The sequence below is a fragment of the Prosopis cineraria genome, unplaced genomic scaffold (genome assembly GCF_029017545.1).
Source record: "Prosopis cineraria cultivar Desert tree isolate PC_DT_omini unplaced genomic scaffold, ASM2901754v1 PC10, whole genome shotgun sequence".
NCBI classification, from domain to species: Eukaryota; Viridiplantae; Streptophyta; class Magnoliopsida; order Fabales; family Fabaceae; genus Prosopis; species Prosopis cineraria.
The window spans coordinates 26,414,845-26,433,981 of NW_026555341.1; the positions used below are offsets into that span (position 1 = coordinate 26,414,845).

At 32.2% G+C, this 19,137-nt stretch overlaps 1 protein-coding gene across 1 annotated transcript; it reads left to right on the top strand.

The window, feature by feature from the left end:
- The first annotated feature begins 2,225 nt into the window (after positions 1–2,225).
- On the top strand, positions 2,226–8,374 carry LOC129322893 (uncharacterized). Its single transcript, XM_054969349.1, has 11 exons — positions 2,226–2,555; positions 3,104–3,239; positions 3,632–4,009; positions 4,123–4,206; positions 4,303–4,644; positions 4,771–4,906; positions 5,031–5,193; positions 5,326–5,454; positions 5,617–5,811; positions 6,799–6,921; positions 7,938–8,374. The coding sequence occupies exons 3-11, from the start codon at positions 3,694–3,696 to the stop codon at positions 8,037–8,039; spliced, it is 1,590 nt and encodes a 529-aa protein (XP_054825324.1). The 5' UTR covers positions 2,226–2,555; positions 3,104–3,239; positions 3,632–3,693; the 3' UTR covers positions 8,040–8,374.
- The last annotated feature ends 10,763 nt before the right edge of the window (positions 8,375–19,137 follow it).

Here is a 19,137-nt window from a genome sequence, read left to right on the forward strand (position 1 = left end):
TTATTAATACTATAAAACTTTAATGCCATAGTTGATCCTTATAATTAAGGATTATTAGTTAGTGAAATTAATTGAAATTAATGACGAAGGTCATTACAAAAATATCCAAATTTATTGAATCTATCAATAAATATAAAATGTCCTCATTTAATTTAAAAAGTTGTCTATTTTTTTTTTAAATAGAGCATATTAAAAGATGTTCTAATTTGAATTAGAAAAATATAATATTATTTATAGTAAAATAATATATTATTATCATTATTGACAATAATAATATTAAGTTTAATTTATGAAGTAAAATATTTAGAAGATTTATTTTGAAATATGATATCTTTAGAAGAGTTCATAATTTAAAATGAATATTTTAAATAAAATTATAAAATATTATTAAAGATATTGGTGAATGAAAATTAACGTATATATGCTTTACATAATTTTTCAAACAATTTACTCTTCAATGAGACCTAAGAGCTCATCTTGGAAGCTAGAATTCTTGAAATAATGAAATAGTGAAAAACCAAGAAAAACATAAGAGAAAAGCAGTGCTATTTGTGTTCGTAGTTCTGTTTGTGTGGATACGGGTGTTTGTTCGATGAACAACACATATGTTCTTAGCTGCTAAATGAAGATTGGATCCCTCAATCAATTTGGTAAGTTTCATCTCTCTAATTCGATTTAAGCAAAATCAATGAATCTATTTGGAATCTTAGATTTTTTTTTTTTAAATTTTATTCTGCTGTATGTGTTTCCAAAAAACCAACATAACATGTTTCAGCAATACTTGTGTGCGATTTTCTATTTTTTTCAGGAGTAATGTTTTTAATTTAGCTGATTCAAAATATAAATAAAATGAGGTAGATACAAGTGGCTAAATTATTATTTTTAATCAAAAAAACCTGATATTTGGGAAAAGTCGTAATCAGTAGTAGTGGTCAGGTGCTCACCTCGGGGACACGTGTCAGCAAGCCGAAGCTATTGCCGATCAGTTGCCTCACTATCGTTTCAAGCTTCTTCTTCTTGCTCCTGTTATCATTCTCTTCTCCTCCTCCCCAGATAATATATGCCTTACGCTAAAATTAATTTAAAAAAAATTAATTACTTGGTTCTCATAATTTTAATTGAGTTATAACTCAATCCATAAAATTTTAACTTAATTAAAAATTTTAATTCAATATAATTTAATTTTTATAGTTTTAATTATTTAAAACATTAGTAAAATATTTTAGAAAATAAAATTGCAAATATTAAATCTTAATAATCTTTATGAAGTTAAAATTTTTAGTAATTTTAAATAAGGTCCTAAATGTCAATGTAATTTTAATTCTTAGAATTTTTTTCAAGATACAAGGGCAAATATTTTACATACTTAAAAATATAAGAATTGTGTTGTAGCGAATTATTTAAGAATTGAGTTATAATAAAGTTAAAACTTTACTAATTAAGTTATAATGAATTAAAACTTAGTAATTAAGTTATAATTGAGTCAAAAATTATTAATATTGAATAATTAATTTTTTTGAAAAGAAATATAGTGAAAGCCACTCAATTGTTCTTAAATAAGATAAGATGAAAGATTAACATTTAACAATGTGATCCACAAGTCATCACACTTGGTTGATATATTTAATTTAATTACAATCGATCATATATTTAATTTAACTATATTTTTCAGTAATTAAATATTTTTGTCTCGGTTATGAGAAGGGAAGAAAATATTAGTTATATGTTTTATTACCTACTATCATAATATTAATTATCATATTATTAAAAATAAAATTAAATTTATTATAATTTTATGTGTTTTCAATTAATAACAAAATTTTATTGGTACATGATATTTCATTAAAAACATTTTATTTATATGTAAATATTGAGACATTCTTGGGTAAAATTATGGTCCAAGCGTGAAGCATTGTCCGGATTTAAGTGCCTTTAATAACAGTAATTAATAAATGAACTTATGTTAGGTGTTGGTTTATTGGGGTAAACAAAAGTGATCAGGCTTTGCATTAAAATCTGGTCGTCGTACACGAACACGTGGCATCTAATTCCCACGTGTTTCAGAACACATGGAAGCTCTGACATGATGCCACGTGGACGAGCAGCTCATGGTAGTATCATTTTGCCGGCGAAATGAAAGGGAAAAAGTGAACAGTCAACACATTAACAAAATCTTCTTCTTCCTCCTGCTTTTTTTTTTTTTTTTCCCCTTATAAAGAAAAAACAAAGCGTAATTTCTCGTGAGCATCCAAAAACAGAGGAAGAGATGGACAGACAGACAGACAGAGGCATTGAAATTGAATTGGAGAGAATTGAAGAAGAGTGACAACCATGCAGGATCCGAAAACAACGGAGTTTGGTGAACTTTTGTAATCTTTTTCTGTCTCTATCTTTATCCGATTTGAACCAGAACTTTTTTCTGTTCTTCTTCTATATTTCTCTCGATTTTCCCCTTCAAAACCACATAGGCCAGAACAGAGCAACTCATATACGCAAGGAATCCGAGTTCCTTTCTGGGAACGAGGTTCCTCATTCATGCTGAAACTTTCCCTCAGGTTCTCTCTCTCTCTCTCGCTCGCTCCCAACATCTCTGTTCATCATGAATCAGAAAGACGCTTTAGCTTATTTTTTTTTCTTTTGGTTCTAGTCTTCATCATGCATGTGTTGTATTTGACGATATGCCTTTAAAGGCGTCTCATTATTTTATACTCTCAGTCGATTTTAATTTCATATGAGATGCTCATCGTGCTTGTAAGGTGTTCCTATTTATCAAGCATTAATGGCCCACTTCTGTTAAGTATTTCATGTGTCTATATTAAGGAATCTTCAACAGCATCATGTTCTCCATTTTTGATATGTTTGATTTTTCACTGTTCAAAACAAGGATTCTCTGCCAGCCGAACATGTATGAAATGAATAGTATCCATTTATTTTATTTATTTATTTTTTCTATTGCTGCTATGATTCATCATTGAAGTTGGGCCTACATGTTGACGCCGTTCAACCCAGAATTCTCGGACAGGTTTTTATTAAAATGTGCCAATATTTTTCCCCTTTAAAAGAACTTATTACTTGATTTTTATTCATTCATTACTGCGTTCAGGGTTTCTCCATAGTTGGTGGTGTACATAAACGGCCTCGATGTAAATACTCAAGAGAAGATTATTGTATGCCATCGGGTATTGATCTTGGATCAATATACGATGCTTCTCTCTGAAATGTGCTTCTTCCAGTTAAAGGTACGTGCTCTATTAGGGAAATAGGGAAATATATATATATATATATATAGAGAGAGAGAGAGAGAGAGAGTTCGTGGGTAATGTTTCATATGAAATCTGGGGAAAGAGCTCATGAAAGTTGATTTTCCAGCAGCCTAGGATGAACCAGAATTTCTTTTAACTGTTCGTTTCTTCCACCTGTATGTTGACTTAAGGCCAGGTAGTCTAAGGGCAGCTGATAGTGGATCAATTGTGTTAATCTACTTTTTGAATCATTACCTAATTGCATGGGGAAATAGTCATAAAAAACGAAAGATTTGGAATTCTGCCATTGAACTTTGTTTTGGTCAATTCTTCAGCATTTCCTTTTCTTGATGAAAATTCCATTGCTGGCAACTTGACATGGTTGGTAGGTCCTTGCTTCTCTGGGAGACTAAAGACACCGTGCCTGATATTTCAATAGAGTTGACACTACATGAAAAAAAATTGGATGTTAACGGTTGTGAAAAAGGTAATTTCAATGGGGGGCTGTGCCTTGAAATCAAAAAGGAAGAGCAAAGCTCATAGGAGAAACAAGCACAAACATGGCAATGTCCATGGAAACATACCCACTGGAGTTGCTGATATGTCTTTGAAAAGACTCAGCAATGCTGGAAATCATGTTGGTGATTTTTCTCTCAGTGACTTTGTCCTCTTGGACTTTGACAAGGGTTGTAGGTCTGAGGTTTCCAACATGACATTTCATCTCACCCAGCTACAATATCACAGTCATAGTCAAATTGATGGAAATGGTATCCTCTCTCTCTCTCTCTCTCTCATATTCTTGGATGCCAATGACTTGGGGATATATGTTATCTGATAGAGACAAAGCTTGTAGTCATGTTGAGCAATGCATGTTTTTTAGGAATGTGCCAAGAGGAAGCATGGTATGACTCAGTAAGTATGATAGAATCTGATTCAGATGATGACTTCATCAGTGTGCATGGAGGTAGGTAGTGTATCTGTCCCTTATTTATTTTTCGTCTGTGACTTTGATATGTTCCTGCCAATGCCATCTTTCTGATTCAACTTCTGCGGCCAGCAGATTGTTTTCCTTTTGCGGGAAATACTTTGGGGAGTGTCCCAAATACTCAGCTACTCCAATATGAAAGTGCATCATGCTTTGGAAACTCAGGGTGTAATACATATGAAGGTTTCTATGAGAGTTACCTCAAAATAGATGGGGGTAACTATAAGAATGGAGAGAAAATTCAAGAAAAGAACTCAAAGGCTTGCTTGCCTGTTCTGATTCCTTCAGTCAATTTTAATGACATAAATCATTCCCCAGCAGCAGCGAGTCCTCAGACATCACAAATAACACAATCAACAGTTATCATGGTTTCTGTCACAAGAAAATCCGTTGATGGAAATGAAAAGACTGGATTACGTAAGTACATAAAATTTTTGCAGAAGAAAATAAAGGTTTCTTGGTTGCCAATTACTGATTTTAGATAAATTTTTCAAACACATATACATTACTCAGCTTTTATGATATTAAATGAATGGATGACAGGTGCTTCTGAGAGATTACTTTACCATCCCAGAGCAGGGCTTCAAATTCAGTGTTCATCTCTAGAGAAGCCATTGCCTGGATCCTGGTCTATGATCTCACCCTCCATATTTAGGCTCCGGGGGAAGAATTTTTTCAGGCATGTCATAAAATTTTCTGTCAAATTTTACTTAAATGTTTATGACTACCATATCTAGTATTTTGTTTTTCTAACTATTTTGTCTCCGTAGAAGCTTGGACTTAATATGCTATTAATTTTGCAGTGACAAGCAAAAGTGTCCAGCTCCAAACTGTAGTGCTTATGTTCCAATAGGTGTGGATTTGTTTGTATGCCCAAAGAAGATCAATCACATTGCTCAGCATCTTGAACTTCCATCTGTCAAAGGACATGAGAAAGTACCCTCACTTCTTATTGTTAATATACAGGTTTGATTTTCAAACTGAAATAAACTATACCCTGTCCTTTGATGAAGTCTATCTTCCTATGGATGTTGTTTTTTCTGTTAAGAAAATAAAGTAAAAGAATGTCTTATAACATAATTTGTGGTTTTGTATCAGTTGCCAACATACTCTGCTTCCATATTCCTTGGTGATGGAGATGGCGAAGGTATCAGCCTTGTATTATATTTCAAAGTTTCTGATAATTTTGACAAAGAGATCTCTTTTCACTTTCAGGACAGTATCAAGGTATGTCTTCTCTCATCCATGGCTACTTGATACAACTTTTAAATCTTTAAGCTGACACTTTCTAAGTGCGAGAGCGCCCTCCTTAGCCTTTTGAAACTGAAATATAAATTTTTCTTCTTCTTGAGTATCTGTTTAGTTAAAAAACACTATTGGTTGTATCAGAGGTTAGTGGATGGTGAGATGGAGAAGATGAAAGGGTTTAAAAATGAAATTGAGGTTCCCTATAGGGAAAGACTGAAAATTTTGGCTGAGGTGGTTAATCCAGAGGACCTTCAATTGAGTTCAACAGAGAAGAAGCTTATAAATGCCTACAATGGCAAGCCAGTGCTTTCACGCCCTCAACACAATTTCTTTAAGGTATATACAATGTCTTCTTATACAATTCTTGTCTAGTTCTCAGATGAAAGACTGTCAGAATTGAGAAATATTAGTACTTAGCATAATATTCATTCCACTTCGATTCAACTCATCAGGCCTTCTATGTTTTTTGTATACGACTTGGTTATCATGTCAAAATGCTTTGATATAATAAAATGACCTATGATTTGTGCATCCACCTCAATGGTATATTTATTGAACAACCAGAACGAATTTCAAAGTAGATCCCTCCATGTTCATATACTTGAAGTGGCACAAAAACTGAATGGGAAACAAACTCTTGTTTATTCTTTTCAAATTGAGATGCAATACACAAAGATACTAAGCTATTTAGACTGGTCTAAGTATGAAATGGAGCAAAGGGAATTAAAAGGCCGGTTACAAATGCTTTATTGTTGTGTTAATGGTGGTGACCCAACGGATGTCGGTTTTTGCTTCTCCATATGTTTGTTCCTTCATTACTTTGCTGTTGTTCCATTTCATGAAGAGGGAGTGATACATTAGAATATAATTTTATATAGGGTCCCCATCCCATTTTTGCATCTACATTCTCTTTTCTTTCTATTTCTCTTTAAATGCATTATATAAATTTGTTTTTGTGAATGTAGAAGATCTGAGTTGAGTAGATTTACGTGTGAATGCATGTTAAAAAAATTTTGTTGAGCTGTTTAACAAAGTGTCTTGTTTAGACAGCAAAGTGTTGTTTATCTAAGCTCTTATCTGATTATAAGATCATGCTCATGTGGTCACTGTACAAATTTTTCAATTTCTACCATTATATAAAAATCCGGGTCCGATTGAACTGTTAAACCAGTTAATAAAATAACAGGTTTATGACTGGTTTAACATGATTTTAAGTAACCGTTAAACCAGCCAATATGCTATTCAATGACTAATCTGGTCTTTAGTACCTTGCTTTCTACCAACTAGTTTTAATAGATTATGATTCTATCATATTAATTGCAGGGACCTAACTATTTTGAGATTGATCTGGATATTCATCGCTTTAGCTACATATCTAGGAAAGGGCTTGATTCATTGAGAGATCGTGTACATAATGGAATGCTTAATGTAGGCTTAACCACCCAGGTACAGTATTCTCTGATCACTTTTAAGTTCAAAACTTCTGACATCAAATTGATGAAGCCATTTTTCCCTTTATGGTGCTGATGAAGTTATTGCCATTTATAATTTAATACAAATGCTAGCATTAAATATTAATAATAATCAGTAGGACAGCATGTTCTTTAGTCATCCTTCTCTGTTTTCCCCAGCTGCCAATCATTAGTATCTCATATTTTTAGAGCTAAGTGAATGAATGAAGATTACCTGGAAATCATTTTTCGACATTCTGTTCTCATTGCCAAATTGAATCAGCAGGAAGGCTAACTGAGAATGTAATTCTTAGGGAAAACCAATCAATGAAAAGTTGACAGCTTATGTATGTATGTTTGTACGTACGTATGAACGTACGTATGTGTATATACGTACATACATAAATAACAGGTTTTGTGCTAAAAATAGATAAGAAGAATGAGATCCGAGAACATTTTGAAGAAAAATTAGTGACAAATATCATCCAAATAGTTGCAAATATGGGAATTTCCAAATTACCCAGGGTTACTATCATTCTCCCCAAAGATAAAAGGGGTAATAAAAGACTGATATAACAGTTTAGGTTGACGTGAGTGGTAGAGAAACTCATTCCTCAAGAATATGGATGGGAGTTTGATTTTCAACCTTTATGTGGAGGAAACCTGGTTGAAATTTTTTTTATTCTTGCTGGTTAGAACCCCTCATGAGTAACTCTTTTTGGAACCAACGACAATCAGGTTCTAATATCAATTGATAGATGCTTAAATGAGATCGGGAACCTTACCTTAAAAGCTAACTGTTGAGGTGAGAGGACCAACCCATTTAAATATTCTATTGAACATCTCATATTAGTTAATGTGAGACTTGGTATACCATACAACCAAATTTCTATCAAAGAATAATTCTAGTTCATGTCAAAAAAGAAAAGACTGCCATGTGGTGGTGGTGGTGGGGTAATAGATACTGTAAATATTGATTTTTACGGCCTTTTTATTTATATGCTTTGACAGGCACAAAAGCCAGAGGAACTACCAGAGCATGTCTTGTGCTGCTTGCGGTTGAATAAGATTGATTTTGTGAACCGAGGTCAAATTCCCACAATTGTAACTTAATCTGATTGGGACAACCACCAGTTGATGCAGAAAAGCAATGAAAAATGCTGAGGCAGATACCCTGTCAAAAATGGACGCTCAATGTGTGTGATCATGATTCACCATGGGAAAGATGTAGGAAAGATACAAGTTCGAAAATGAAAGGGGAAAAAAAAAAGAAATATAATGAGCATTATGTGAAATGCAATATTGAATTTATTTACCACTTTTTAAGGATCACTAATCGAAGAAGGATGATTCTTTGCCCTTTTAATGACAAAAGGTGAACATGATGTATTATATGAATAGTATGTATCTTTTGCTATGAAGTTTATACTTTTACTTTGATTGAGATATTGATTTTGTCATTGTAATTTTTTTGGTCCCTTCTCCTGAGAAAATATGATATTATTTACTGAAGGAAAAATATAACTATTGTTTTCTATACTTTTAATGTGTTTTAGTATTAGCTTTTATCCTCTTTTTTCGTTGTTTCAAGTTTTTTAAATTTTATTTACTTGTAATGTTAGTTTTTATATTATTAAGTATGATCATAAAGACTTAGCGATGGCTAACATATGCATACATTTTGTTATTTTTTGTGTTGTATAAAAAGAGTACAAGACAAAATAAAAAGTAAGCAAAACATTCAATCAAAATTCTTAAAAACACGTTGTGGATGAAGTTTCAAAACAAAAAGGCGTACAATTATGGCATATAAAATGTCTAACTTATCATAATTTTACAGACTCGACAACAAAACAACAAAATTAAAGAGAGTTATGTATGTGTGAGTAGATTTAACTCCGTCAATGGCGAAAAGGACTAATGTTACATATACATATGAAATTTGAGAGACTTGAAGCACCAAAAAATGTGTATAAGGATCAAAAATTGCATTTTCCTTTACTAAATTGCACCTAATCTGTTTCTTCTTTTGTACTTGAATCTATATATAATTCTTTTCCTATGTCTTTCCTATTAGTATAATGTCTACTACGTTGAGGTTAGAACAAGTTTTGCAGCTCATGAGTTATGACTGTGATTATGTTTTAATTCATATGTGACCAGGACAGGATATTTTTGATATATCTACCTGAAGGATATGTTCAAGACCTCTTAAGGATGTTTGCTTATATGTAGAATACCTCAACATGACAAGAAAATGAATCACTAAATATAGTAATCAACATAGATATATAATCTTAATACCCCCCCTATCAATTGAAGTGCGGATTATATATATATATATATATATTAAAAATATTTATTAAATTTTATTTTAATAAAATTTCAGGGTGTCCAACACTTTTAGGAAAAGAGTTTAGGAATACCAAAGGACATGCCATGTCAATAGAAAAATGGCAATGTTAATGGATCATTAAAAGAGGGAGATTTTTGCTCACTTGGAAAATGGTTTAAGGGAAAAAAAGCTCTACTTATTAGCATAGAGTGTTCAGTGTTTTTTGAAAAAAAGTTCATGGAGAAAATGCGCTTTAACCCCATAAAATATTTTATGTGGGTCCCAATTTTCTTTCTCTTCCTTCTCTCTTCCCCCACATGTTCTCTCTCCTCTATTTCCAAAATTGAGGCAACGGATTTCAAATGTTCAGGAACAAAAATAATCTAAAATAAAGTTTAGGTACTTGTAAAACTTAAGGAAAAAGTTCAAGGGCAAAAATGACCCTTAACTCTTATAAAAATATTGAAAAAAATACAAATGATGGGATCCACATCATGGCCATTAAATGGATCAACGTCACGGTGATGAGGTAGCGACACTACAACATTTTTACTTTATAACAATAGTTTAAAATTGTTGCTTTTGACTTTAGGCAACATTTTTTAACTATTGCATATTTCCGTGTTATCTATTAGGTAAGGCAATAGTTTTCTAAACTTTAAGCAACACTTAGCCAAAAACTATTGCCTTATGCTATGTTTGATAGGAGAGAAAAGTGAGGCAGAGAAAAATGGGGAGAAAACAACAGTTTCTCTTGCTTGGCTATAGAAAGAAAAGTGGAGAAGAAAACGTTAGAAGAAAAATAACATGTAAAACTCAATTATTTTTATCTCCAACTTTTCTCTCCAAATATGGGGAGATGTTGGAGAGAAAATTTCATTTTCAAATTTACCCACTAATTTTTTTTATTACGACCTCGTGCTTCCTTCTACTTTATCATGATATTTGGGGTGTAATTACATTTTAATTATGAACTTTTGTTGAAGAAGTAGCATATTTAATTTTTAGACTAATTAGACAAATATTAATTCTAGATTTTCAAGTTAATTTTCAATTAAATACCTTATATTTATTAAATCATTATATATTTAATAACTTAATTAATAAAATTTTAAATTGGATATTCTTTTATTCAATCAATAATATATGATAAAAATTATTATATATATAATATGTTAAAATATTAAATTTTATTATACAAATATTTTTATAAATAATAAGGTTATTATTGTCTGTATAAAATTAATAAATTTTCTTTCCTTCCTGTTTTTTTTACTTAGCTAAGCATAATGAGAGAAAATTACATCTCTCCTCTGTTCGCCCTCCCTCTTCTTACCCCTAGGTGTCTCGGTAGGGTAGAGAGTAAGACCCTTTTGAGCCCAATTTACACAGGATAGGGTGTGTTAGTAGTATAGCCTTCCAAATGATTAAATTCCCAAGCATAATGTGCACCCCTAGGGTTCAATCCCACAATCTCTCTTACAAAGCGAAGAAGTGAGCAATATTAATACCACTGAGCTGATCAGCTTAGTTAGGATAAAAAGATAAAAGTAAATATTTTTTTTTATATAGGTAAACAATAGGCAACATTTCTTAATTGATGTGAAAAGCAACATTTAAAGGCAATGTTTTTTTTTTGTTATCTATTAAAATAAGGGACCGTTTTTAAATGTTGCAATAAAAGAAGTTTTATATAGGCAATAATTTTTATATTGTCTATTTTAGAATTTTATTGCAACAATTTTTCCACTTTAGAGTCTAGTTTTTAGTTATTGCCAAATAATTGTTGCTTAAAGTGAGGATCAATGGCAGCACATGAAAATTATTACTTATTCATATAGTAGGCAATATCTTTAGAATTGTTGCAAACCAAAGTATTGCTAAAGGTAAAAAATGTGTTGTAGTGTGAATTTCAAACATTTAGGGATAAAGATGACCTACATTTGAGTTTAGGGTACCTGCAAACCTTGAGGAAATAGTTTAGGGAAAAAATGATCCTTAATCCTACAATATAAAATTTTAAAGGAAGTTGTATTGTCTATAGATCATAAATTTTAGACACCCTGTAAAAAACATTTAAGAATAACAATTTTTTTAAAATAAAATTCATAAGAAATGAATAAGGCAATGTATCACTCTAGAATTTATCAAATGGTTAAAGACCATTTTTCCACTAATGAGCAGGTAGTTCAATTAGTAAGGGGTTGTACTAGCTTAATTAGTAGTCTTGAACTCAAATTTTGTGTACTGAATTGTGTTAAATACTCATTAGGAGAGCTTTGTTATCGATGTGGTCCAATTTGGCTTGGCCTATAAGTAAGGAATAATTGTATCAAAAAAAGATTATTTCCCCCTAAATATTTTTTTAGAAGCATTAGGCACCTTATATTGAAGGGAGGATAATATCCCTTATAAATAATTTTTTTCAGAAGCAAAATTGCCCTTTCTTTAGAAACCCATCATCTTCTTTGTTATCTACTAATATGAAATATTTGTGGGGCTCATGTATAGCAACAAGGCATTTTGACCCATTTTGTTGCAAAAATCAAGCCTGATTCCTATCATTGTCACTATTACTTCTAGGCCAAATATGTCAGATGGTCAAAATAGGTTAGAATGCCTTGCTATCACTATGCTAGGCTCATAACTATTTCATGTTAGTAGATAATAGATGACAAGTCTCTGATAGAAGGGGAATTCTATCCTTGAAAAAAGTTGTTTAGGGGGATATCGCCCCACTCTTTAGTACATGGTATCTAATACTCTTAAAAAAAGTTTAGGAACAAAGATGATCTTTAACTCATTTATCAAACATATATAGAATGCATTGTGCTCATTATCTTATTTAGATCCTCTTAAGTAGTAATAAAAACTAAAAGTTCATCAAATGCATTCATAAAATATTGCAAAATATCTTTCAAATATAGTTAATGACCTAAACAAGACTTATTAAATCTTATATTCTAGCTGAAGATGCTTTAATGATTATAAAAGAAAATTAGGCATGCATTAAATATGGAAGGTTAATTAGTTCTAAATTTAAATTTCTTGGAAATAGAGGAGCATATAATTAAAATGATCATACTAAAGAGGTAGGCACTTGTGCAATACATTGCGGCACACAAGCCCTATGTTATGGCACATTGTCCCTGTCATGATAGTGTTTTGATGTCATGATAGCACTTTTGGGCTAACTTTTGGAATACCTTATTTCACCATCCAATATCTGATTTGAGTAATTAAAATATCCACAATTAGCTTACTCTTTACTATACAAAAGTTGGACACCTGGGTACAAAAATACTTTTTTTCTTTCAAGACAAACCTAAAGGTGCCTAAAACTACTAATTAAGTGCCAATAATCCTAAGACCACTTAAACCAACTCAATTGGACCATAATGCACCTAACTGATCAATCATGCATCAGCAATTACATTTCAAACATAATATGGTATTAAAAACCCTTTATCAAATTTATTAAAGGGTGACAATAATCATATATAACAATCTCTTGGTCAATCATACACATACAATTAACACAATAATTATACTTGCACTAGTATTTCATCCCCTTACAACAATTTCCACCTCATATACAACAACGTAGGCTGAAATATGTCAAAACAACATAATCCATCATGCAAAGGCACCTAAAACAATATGCATCCTAGAATTGACAATATATATATATATATATATATTTATCCAATTTAATTACACCAAAAACCAAGTAAAGATCTATACACACTAGCTCTCTAGATCCTCGGTAGTATCCTCCTTCCTTTTGCCCTTAGTGAAGCTTTCACCTGTAAAATATAATCACAAGGATGAGTCAATGATTTAATAACCGAATAATCTAACCTATTCACAAGTATACTGGAATAACATATTGTAATATCCTTCCTTACAAATCATGATTAACTCCAAATCTCCATAATTAAGAGACTGGCTTAAGGAAAAAGACATATTTACCAAGTTCACAAATAGGTTGTAAAGATGGGATCCTAAGTTTTCAAAGCTAAATCCACTTCAAAAGGTTTCGTAATTGACAAATCAGAGTTAATAATTATATAGAAGCATGGGATCATTTAAAGAATCAATGCATTTACTTAGAAGTCAAAAAATAATGCAATATTGTAGTTTTCAAGGGCATTGTACATTCCATGATAGCAAAATTTTTCTATCAATTTGATAGCTTTTGGGGCAACTTTTGACGCGCACTATATCTCCATTCGATGTTCGATTGACACAAACTAAGTGTCTACAGAAAGCTTTTTCTGAATTTTAACTAATGGCTTGGATTTTACACTCAAATTATTACTCAATAAAAAATTAGACACTCATTTCAAAACTTTCACCTTTTCATCACTTTTCACAAAACAAAGTGTCCAAAACACATCCCTCAAGCTAAAAAAACATAGATACCTCTCAAACCACATACAATAGACTAAAACTAACTTGTGTAACACACCACATCATACAAAATGCTTATAAATTACATTTTCAACTCTCAACCCCTAAATCTAAAAAACAATAGGGGGAGCTAAAATCACCAATTACATCATACCATCCACAACAATCACATGACATAATCAATTCTTACTTGCACTAGTATTTTGGCCCTGCTATAGATATTATAAATCACATACTCCTAGGGCCTAAAATGCACTTTACCCTTCACAAAACAAATGCTACAAGTAAGTTTCAAATGAAAATATTCCTAGTTGACAATGTCAATCATCATGTACACATCAATACTCAAAATGAAAAAGGCCTACTTATAGGCTAATAATCCTATGCCTCGGGCTATTTTCCTCTATTCGATCATCTTGAGCTATTTCTTATAATATTAAAGATAATGGGGTGAGTACAAGCATTTAGTAACCGGGGTTTAACTAACTCATACTAATACATATCAATTAATTTAAATGCAAGTGGCAAGTTATTAAGTGATTTTGAAATATGGATATATTCAAGAGAATAGCTCAACCTTTTCATTCTCATCAATACAAACATATGAGATAGTGATTATCAACAAATTGTAAAACATGTTTTCAAGAGCTTACAACCTCATTCTTATTCACAATGATACATACTCATGAGATATTAATCAAATTGTTGCCATTTCATAAAGAATACGGCTTTCACACATTTTATTTCACTAGGGTCACACTGTAACAACCATGTGCCCTTTTTAACTATATACATGATCACACTTTCCTTATATTCTTATTCCTTTAACACAAACCTGTGGGCTATCACACATTGGATTCATCTATACATTGAGACTACCCTAGCCAAAATACTTGTGAGTGGTTACCTGGCCAAGGTTTCCTATCTTACTTGTGGGTCATGGGTTCCCCCATTTCTCATACTTTAGGGTATCATTCTCCCCAGATTAGGTTCCTTATTAAACCAGCAGATAGCTAGCTAGGTTCAAATTTCTTGTTGGACCAGTGGGATAGTCCCTCATTGAACTAGTGGGACAATATATAAACAACAATCCAGGCAAGCCATTAACTTAGATGGGAGCCTTACTGTAAAGTCTCAACTCAATCTGAACTTTAATATTCTTAATCATACAATCAACAAACACAAACATAATAATATCAGAGTAATAGCTTTTTATTTGTTTTTAAATTGTGAGATCCCAACTTTTTAAAATATATATTCAAATAAGAGGGTTAATAGAAATGCAATTTATTCTATAACTCAAAGAGGCAGAACATTACTCCCCTTGAAAAAGGCCATGTGCCACAGCTTGTAACACCATGCATTGCGGCATGTGGTATAAAGCAGCATGCCCTGCCTTTATTTATGCCATGCGTCATGGCATGGCACACCATGTGCCATTGTGCATTTACTATCATATGGCAATTTAGCAACCAAACTTATATTGCATTCCATTTCCACCTTCGACGTTTGATTGGAGTGATTTAAGCCTCACACGAAGCTTACAACATATATTAGCTAATCGAATAAGTTTGGACTTGATATGACGATCCGATCTAAAATTAGACACCTGGGTGCAAAAAGTCACTTTTTCTTTCAAAACTTGCCCCTAAGTGCTCATTTCTCATTCCTTATCCCATTAGACCACTCTGGGATTTGAACTAAGTCCAAAAAAATTACATACACCTAATTGATAGCTCATACCATATATATCATATCATATACTCAATTTGACTTCTCAACACCACATTATACACTTGTGGACTTATATGAGACATAATACATACAACACATATATACATAAACTTATTTACTTTCAATCATCCGACTTTTACACATGGGGCTCCGCCTCACCATATGGTCAGGAATCACAAATATACTTGACTCTTCTAAATGGGGCTTCATCTTATCATTTGTGTCAAGTTCTCACACACACACACACACACACACATACACATATATATAATTCACAATCAATTTCACATTCAACACACATATACAAGTAGAACAAGTTGCATAATGACATACACTAGCTTGAATAGCATCTAGACTTACTTATATACCCTATCACTAGGGCACCCTCAGTGAGATGCAACATCATATACATATACAAGCAAGATTCATAACACAATTCATGTACACATTTACTTATGCATCTTAGTTGGCAACTTAAACTTTAACAATATATTATACATTCATTTTACTCAATGGTAGTTATACCACTATCAAATAAAGATACTCTTTTCTTGCTTTCTTTCTAGGCCTTCTCGCGCTCTCTTCATCCTAGTTCAAAAGTAACAGAGTAAGAAATACATTTCAGTAACTTGGAGATAACCCCAATTATTAGTTAGTAAGTAAAATCATAAATAAGAGATAAAGTAGCATGTGGTGCAGTAAAAACAATATCATATGCATACACATGAATTCATTCTCATTAATCTCATTATGCTTATGCTAATGCATTCCTGGTCCTACCTAGCAAAGTAATTTCTATGCTTGGACTAGGACTTCCAATCACATAGAACAGGGCCCATCATACCACTGCTCAAACTAGGTAATCCTCTTTGCGTATGGGTGGTCTCCTAAGTTTGTCACGGAAGAGTTAAACTCTATATTCTGGATCATTAGGACTTTCTAGCCTTGTATAGAGTAGGACCACGACCCCCTACCTTAGTCTAGGATAACCTTTTGGATCATTCCATATCCTAGGTCCTTCATGGCAAAGTCAAGCTCTACACTCTAGATTATCAAGATTCTTTTAAGTTTGTCTTGGTGGAGTCAAGCTCTAGACTCTAGAGTATTAGGACTTCCTTGACCTCCTTAAAGTATAGCCGCGTCCCCCTACCATAATCCAGGGTATAATCATAGATATGATGTATGTCAATGTACATGCCACCTCAAATTCATTTCAATCAATACTCACACACCTACATGCAAATTTTTTCACAATGCTGCTACTTTATCAGTTTATAACATAATGCATATAGTTATATAAAAAAACTTATAAATAATTTCACAAACAAACAAGTAAAAAGGTTACTCTAGTTACCTTTAGCCTTTTCTACTAAGGGTTGCCAATTGCTATAGACTCCCAAGCATATAGATTCCCACGAGGAATGTAACAGGTACTCAATCTATACCATACAGTGTCCCTCAATCAATTCTCAACACTTTACATATGCATTGATTCAGCTAAATTGAATCTCTTAATATATAAAATAGTTCAATTAACACCTTTTGAATTCACAAGTCCATTATCTATAATCATTGGTTCTATAGGCTATTTAAATAACCATAACAACCTCCTAACACATTTATGCAACTAATTTTCATCATTTAACCTAATTTTTAGGCTATTTTAAGCCTAAGTCTTCAAAGTTTAATCATTCAACTTCATACTAGTCATAAAACTTAAGTTTTATATTTGATAGCCCTTTTTAAACCTTTCTTTTAGATTCTAACATCTTAAACTTCATGATTCAATTTCTCAACTGATGAAATTCAATGAAAATAAAGAGAAATGAAGTGTAAGGTTGTGCGATACTTACCCAGCAAGTCACTAATCAAAGTAGACTCCTAAATTCTTATAAATCAATGCCCTATTAGAGCCAAGCCTCTTTTCCTCTCCAGACACATTTTCCACAACTCTCTCTTCTAACTTCACGAGTTAAACACGTCAGCTTTAAGTGGTTTCTACATAATACGCTATGTACACGCAGTTTTTACTATGATGCATGGTACAATTAGGTCAATCTCACTTATGCTTGTGCATTATACCTCGAATTGCCATTCTACCCTTTAATCCTGTCAATGTAATAGTCAATCCATACAAAATATTAGCTCAACATCTCAACCATGATCAATCCACTAATTATTAATTTATCCTAATTAGCAACTAGCTTTCTTAGATTAAAATTTAGGATGTTAGACTTACCATGTAGATTTAAATCTCTACTCCTCTACCTAGGTGAACTCTCATCTCTCAAGATCATACAATGCATAGATATACACAATTCAAAGCATGCATTTACTCAATAATCAAGCATACATTAGCTCATCATTATACCCAATCATATACATGATAATCACATAATACAGACAATTAAATTGTTGAACGCTAGTTTACCAATCTCATTGAACTCCTAATAATCACATTTGCTCATAATACTTCATTAACATATTCATTATACTCCCCTAAAACATGTAATTATTGAACTGTTCACAATTAAGTCATTAAACTTATATTTCACAAATTCATTGAACTTCACTATCAAATTGTATCATTGAACTCCAACTTAATCATCAAACTCACAATTCATAATTTCATTGAATCTTATAAAGGAAACCAACATAGGAGAAGTTAGAATAATTCATGACATACTTGAAATTTATTCAAATTCACACATTCAAATTTTCAAACATAAATCAATAAACTAATTAACACCTAAAAGTACAAGGTAAAATTTTTCTGGTTACCTTAAACCTTTAAGAGTTCAAAGGTTTCACCCCTCAATTACTCACTCCCAAAGCTTCCAAGAAGCTTGAATGGTGCGAAAATGATTACTCTACATACATATACAATATAACTCATCCATATCTATTTTTGGCTAATTTTTACTATTAACTCAGCCACTTCTTCACTCTCAAGATTCATTCTTTACTTATGTAGGGTTTCTTAGCTTTCCCGACCACCAATCCTTATAAAACCATAAATACTAGGTTTTAATAGCTTAATCTACTCCTATTGACTCTGTCTAAGTCAACTGGTTTGGACCCATAGCATTTATAGACTAAAAATCTTCATTATTAAAAAAACCCTAACTTTTATCATCAAGAAAAATGAAAGAAATAGGTAGATTTAAGCTTGAAAATCTTACCTCTAGTGTTTGAAGACTTTAAATCACTCTAAAGTTTTGAATCTCCCAAGCCCTAGCACAACTTTTGGTTTTTCCTTCATTTTTCCTTGTTTTCCCCCCTCTTCTACATTATTTTGTGATCTTATTACAGTAAAAAAGTGACCATACACCGCGACGAATATAACATCTAGAAAAATTAAGCATGATTAATTAACCTAATGAGTGTGATTAGTGAATTAATAAGGTGTGTGGCTAGAGGGGCCTAATTAGTGTAATTAATTGTGATTTTAGTCTTAAAAGTAGATCCGGAGTGAAGTTGGGCCACCCGGGTAAGAAAAGAGGAAGAAGTAAAGAGAAGCCTTTTATGCCACATGCCGCAGCGTGTGGTCAATCTACTGTGGTGCATAGAGACAGATTTAAATGCAATGAGTCTTTTTATGCTATGCACCACAGTGGGAGGCTTCATGCATTGCGGCGCACTGCTAAAAAGATGATTAAATCAATTCATCTCTGTGTGCAAAATCAAAAGAAAAGGAAAAGTGAAAACAAAAGACACATTTGAAGCTCT

Bases quoted from the DNA above. Each gene is read 5' to 3' on its own strand.
- LOC129322893 (XM_054969349.1), top strand. From the start codon at position 3,694: ATGAAAAAAAATTGGATGTTAACGGTTGTGAAAAAGGTAATTTCAATG. The intron at 5,194-5,325 runs GTTTGATTTTCA...GTTTTGTATCAG, and splicing joins TTCTTATTGTTAATATACAG to TTGCCAACATACTCTGCTTC. The intron at 5,455-5,616 runs GTATGTCTTCTC...TGGTTGTATCAG, and splicing joins ACTTTCAGGACAGTATCAAG to AGGTTAGTGGATGGTGAGAT.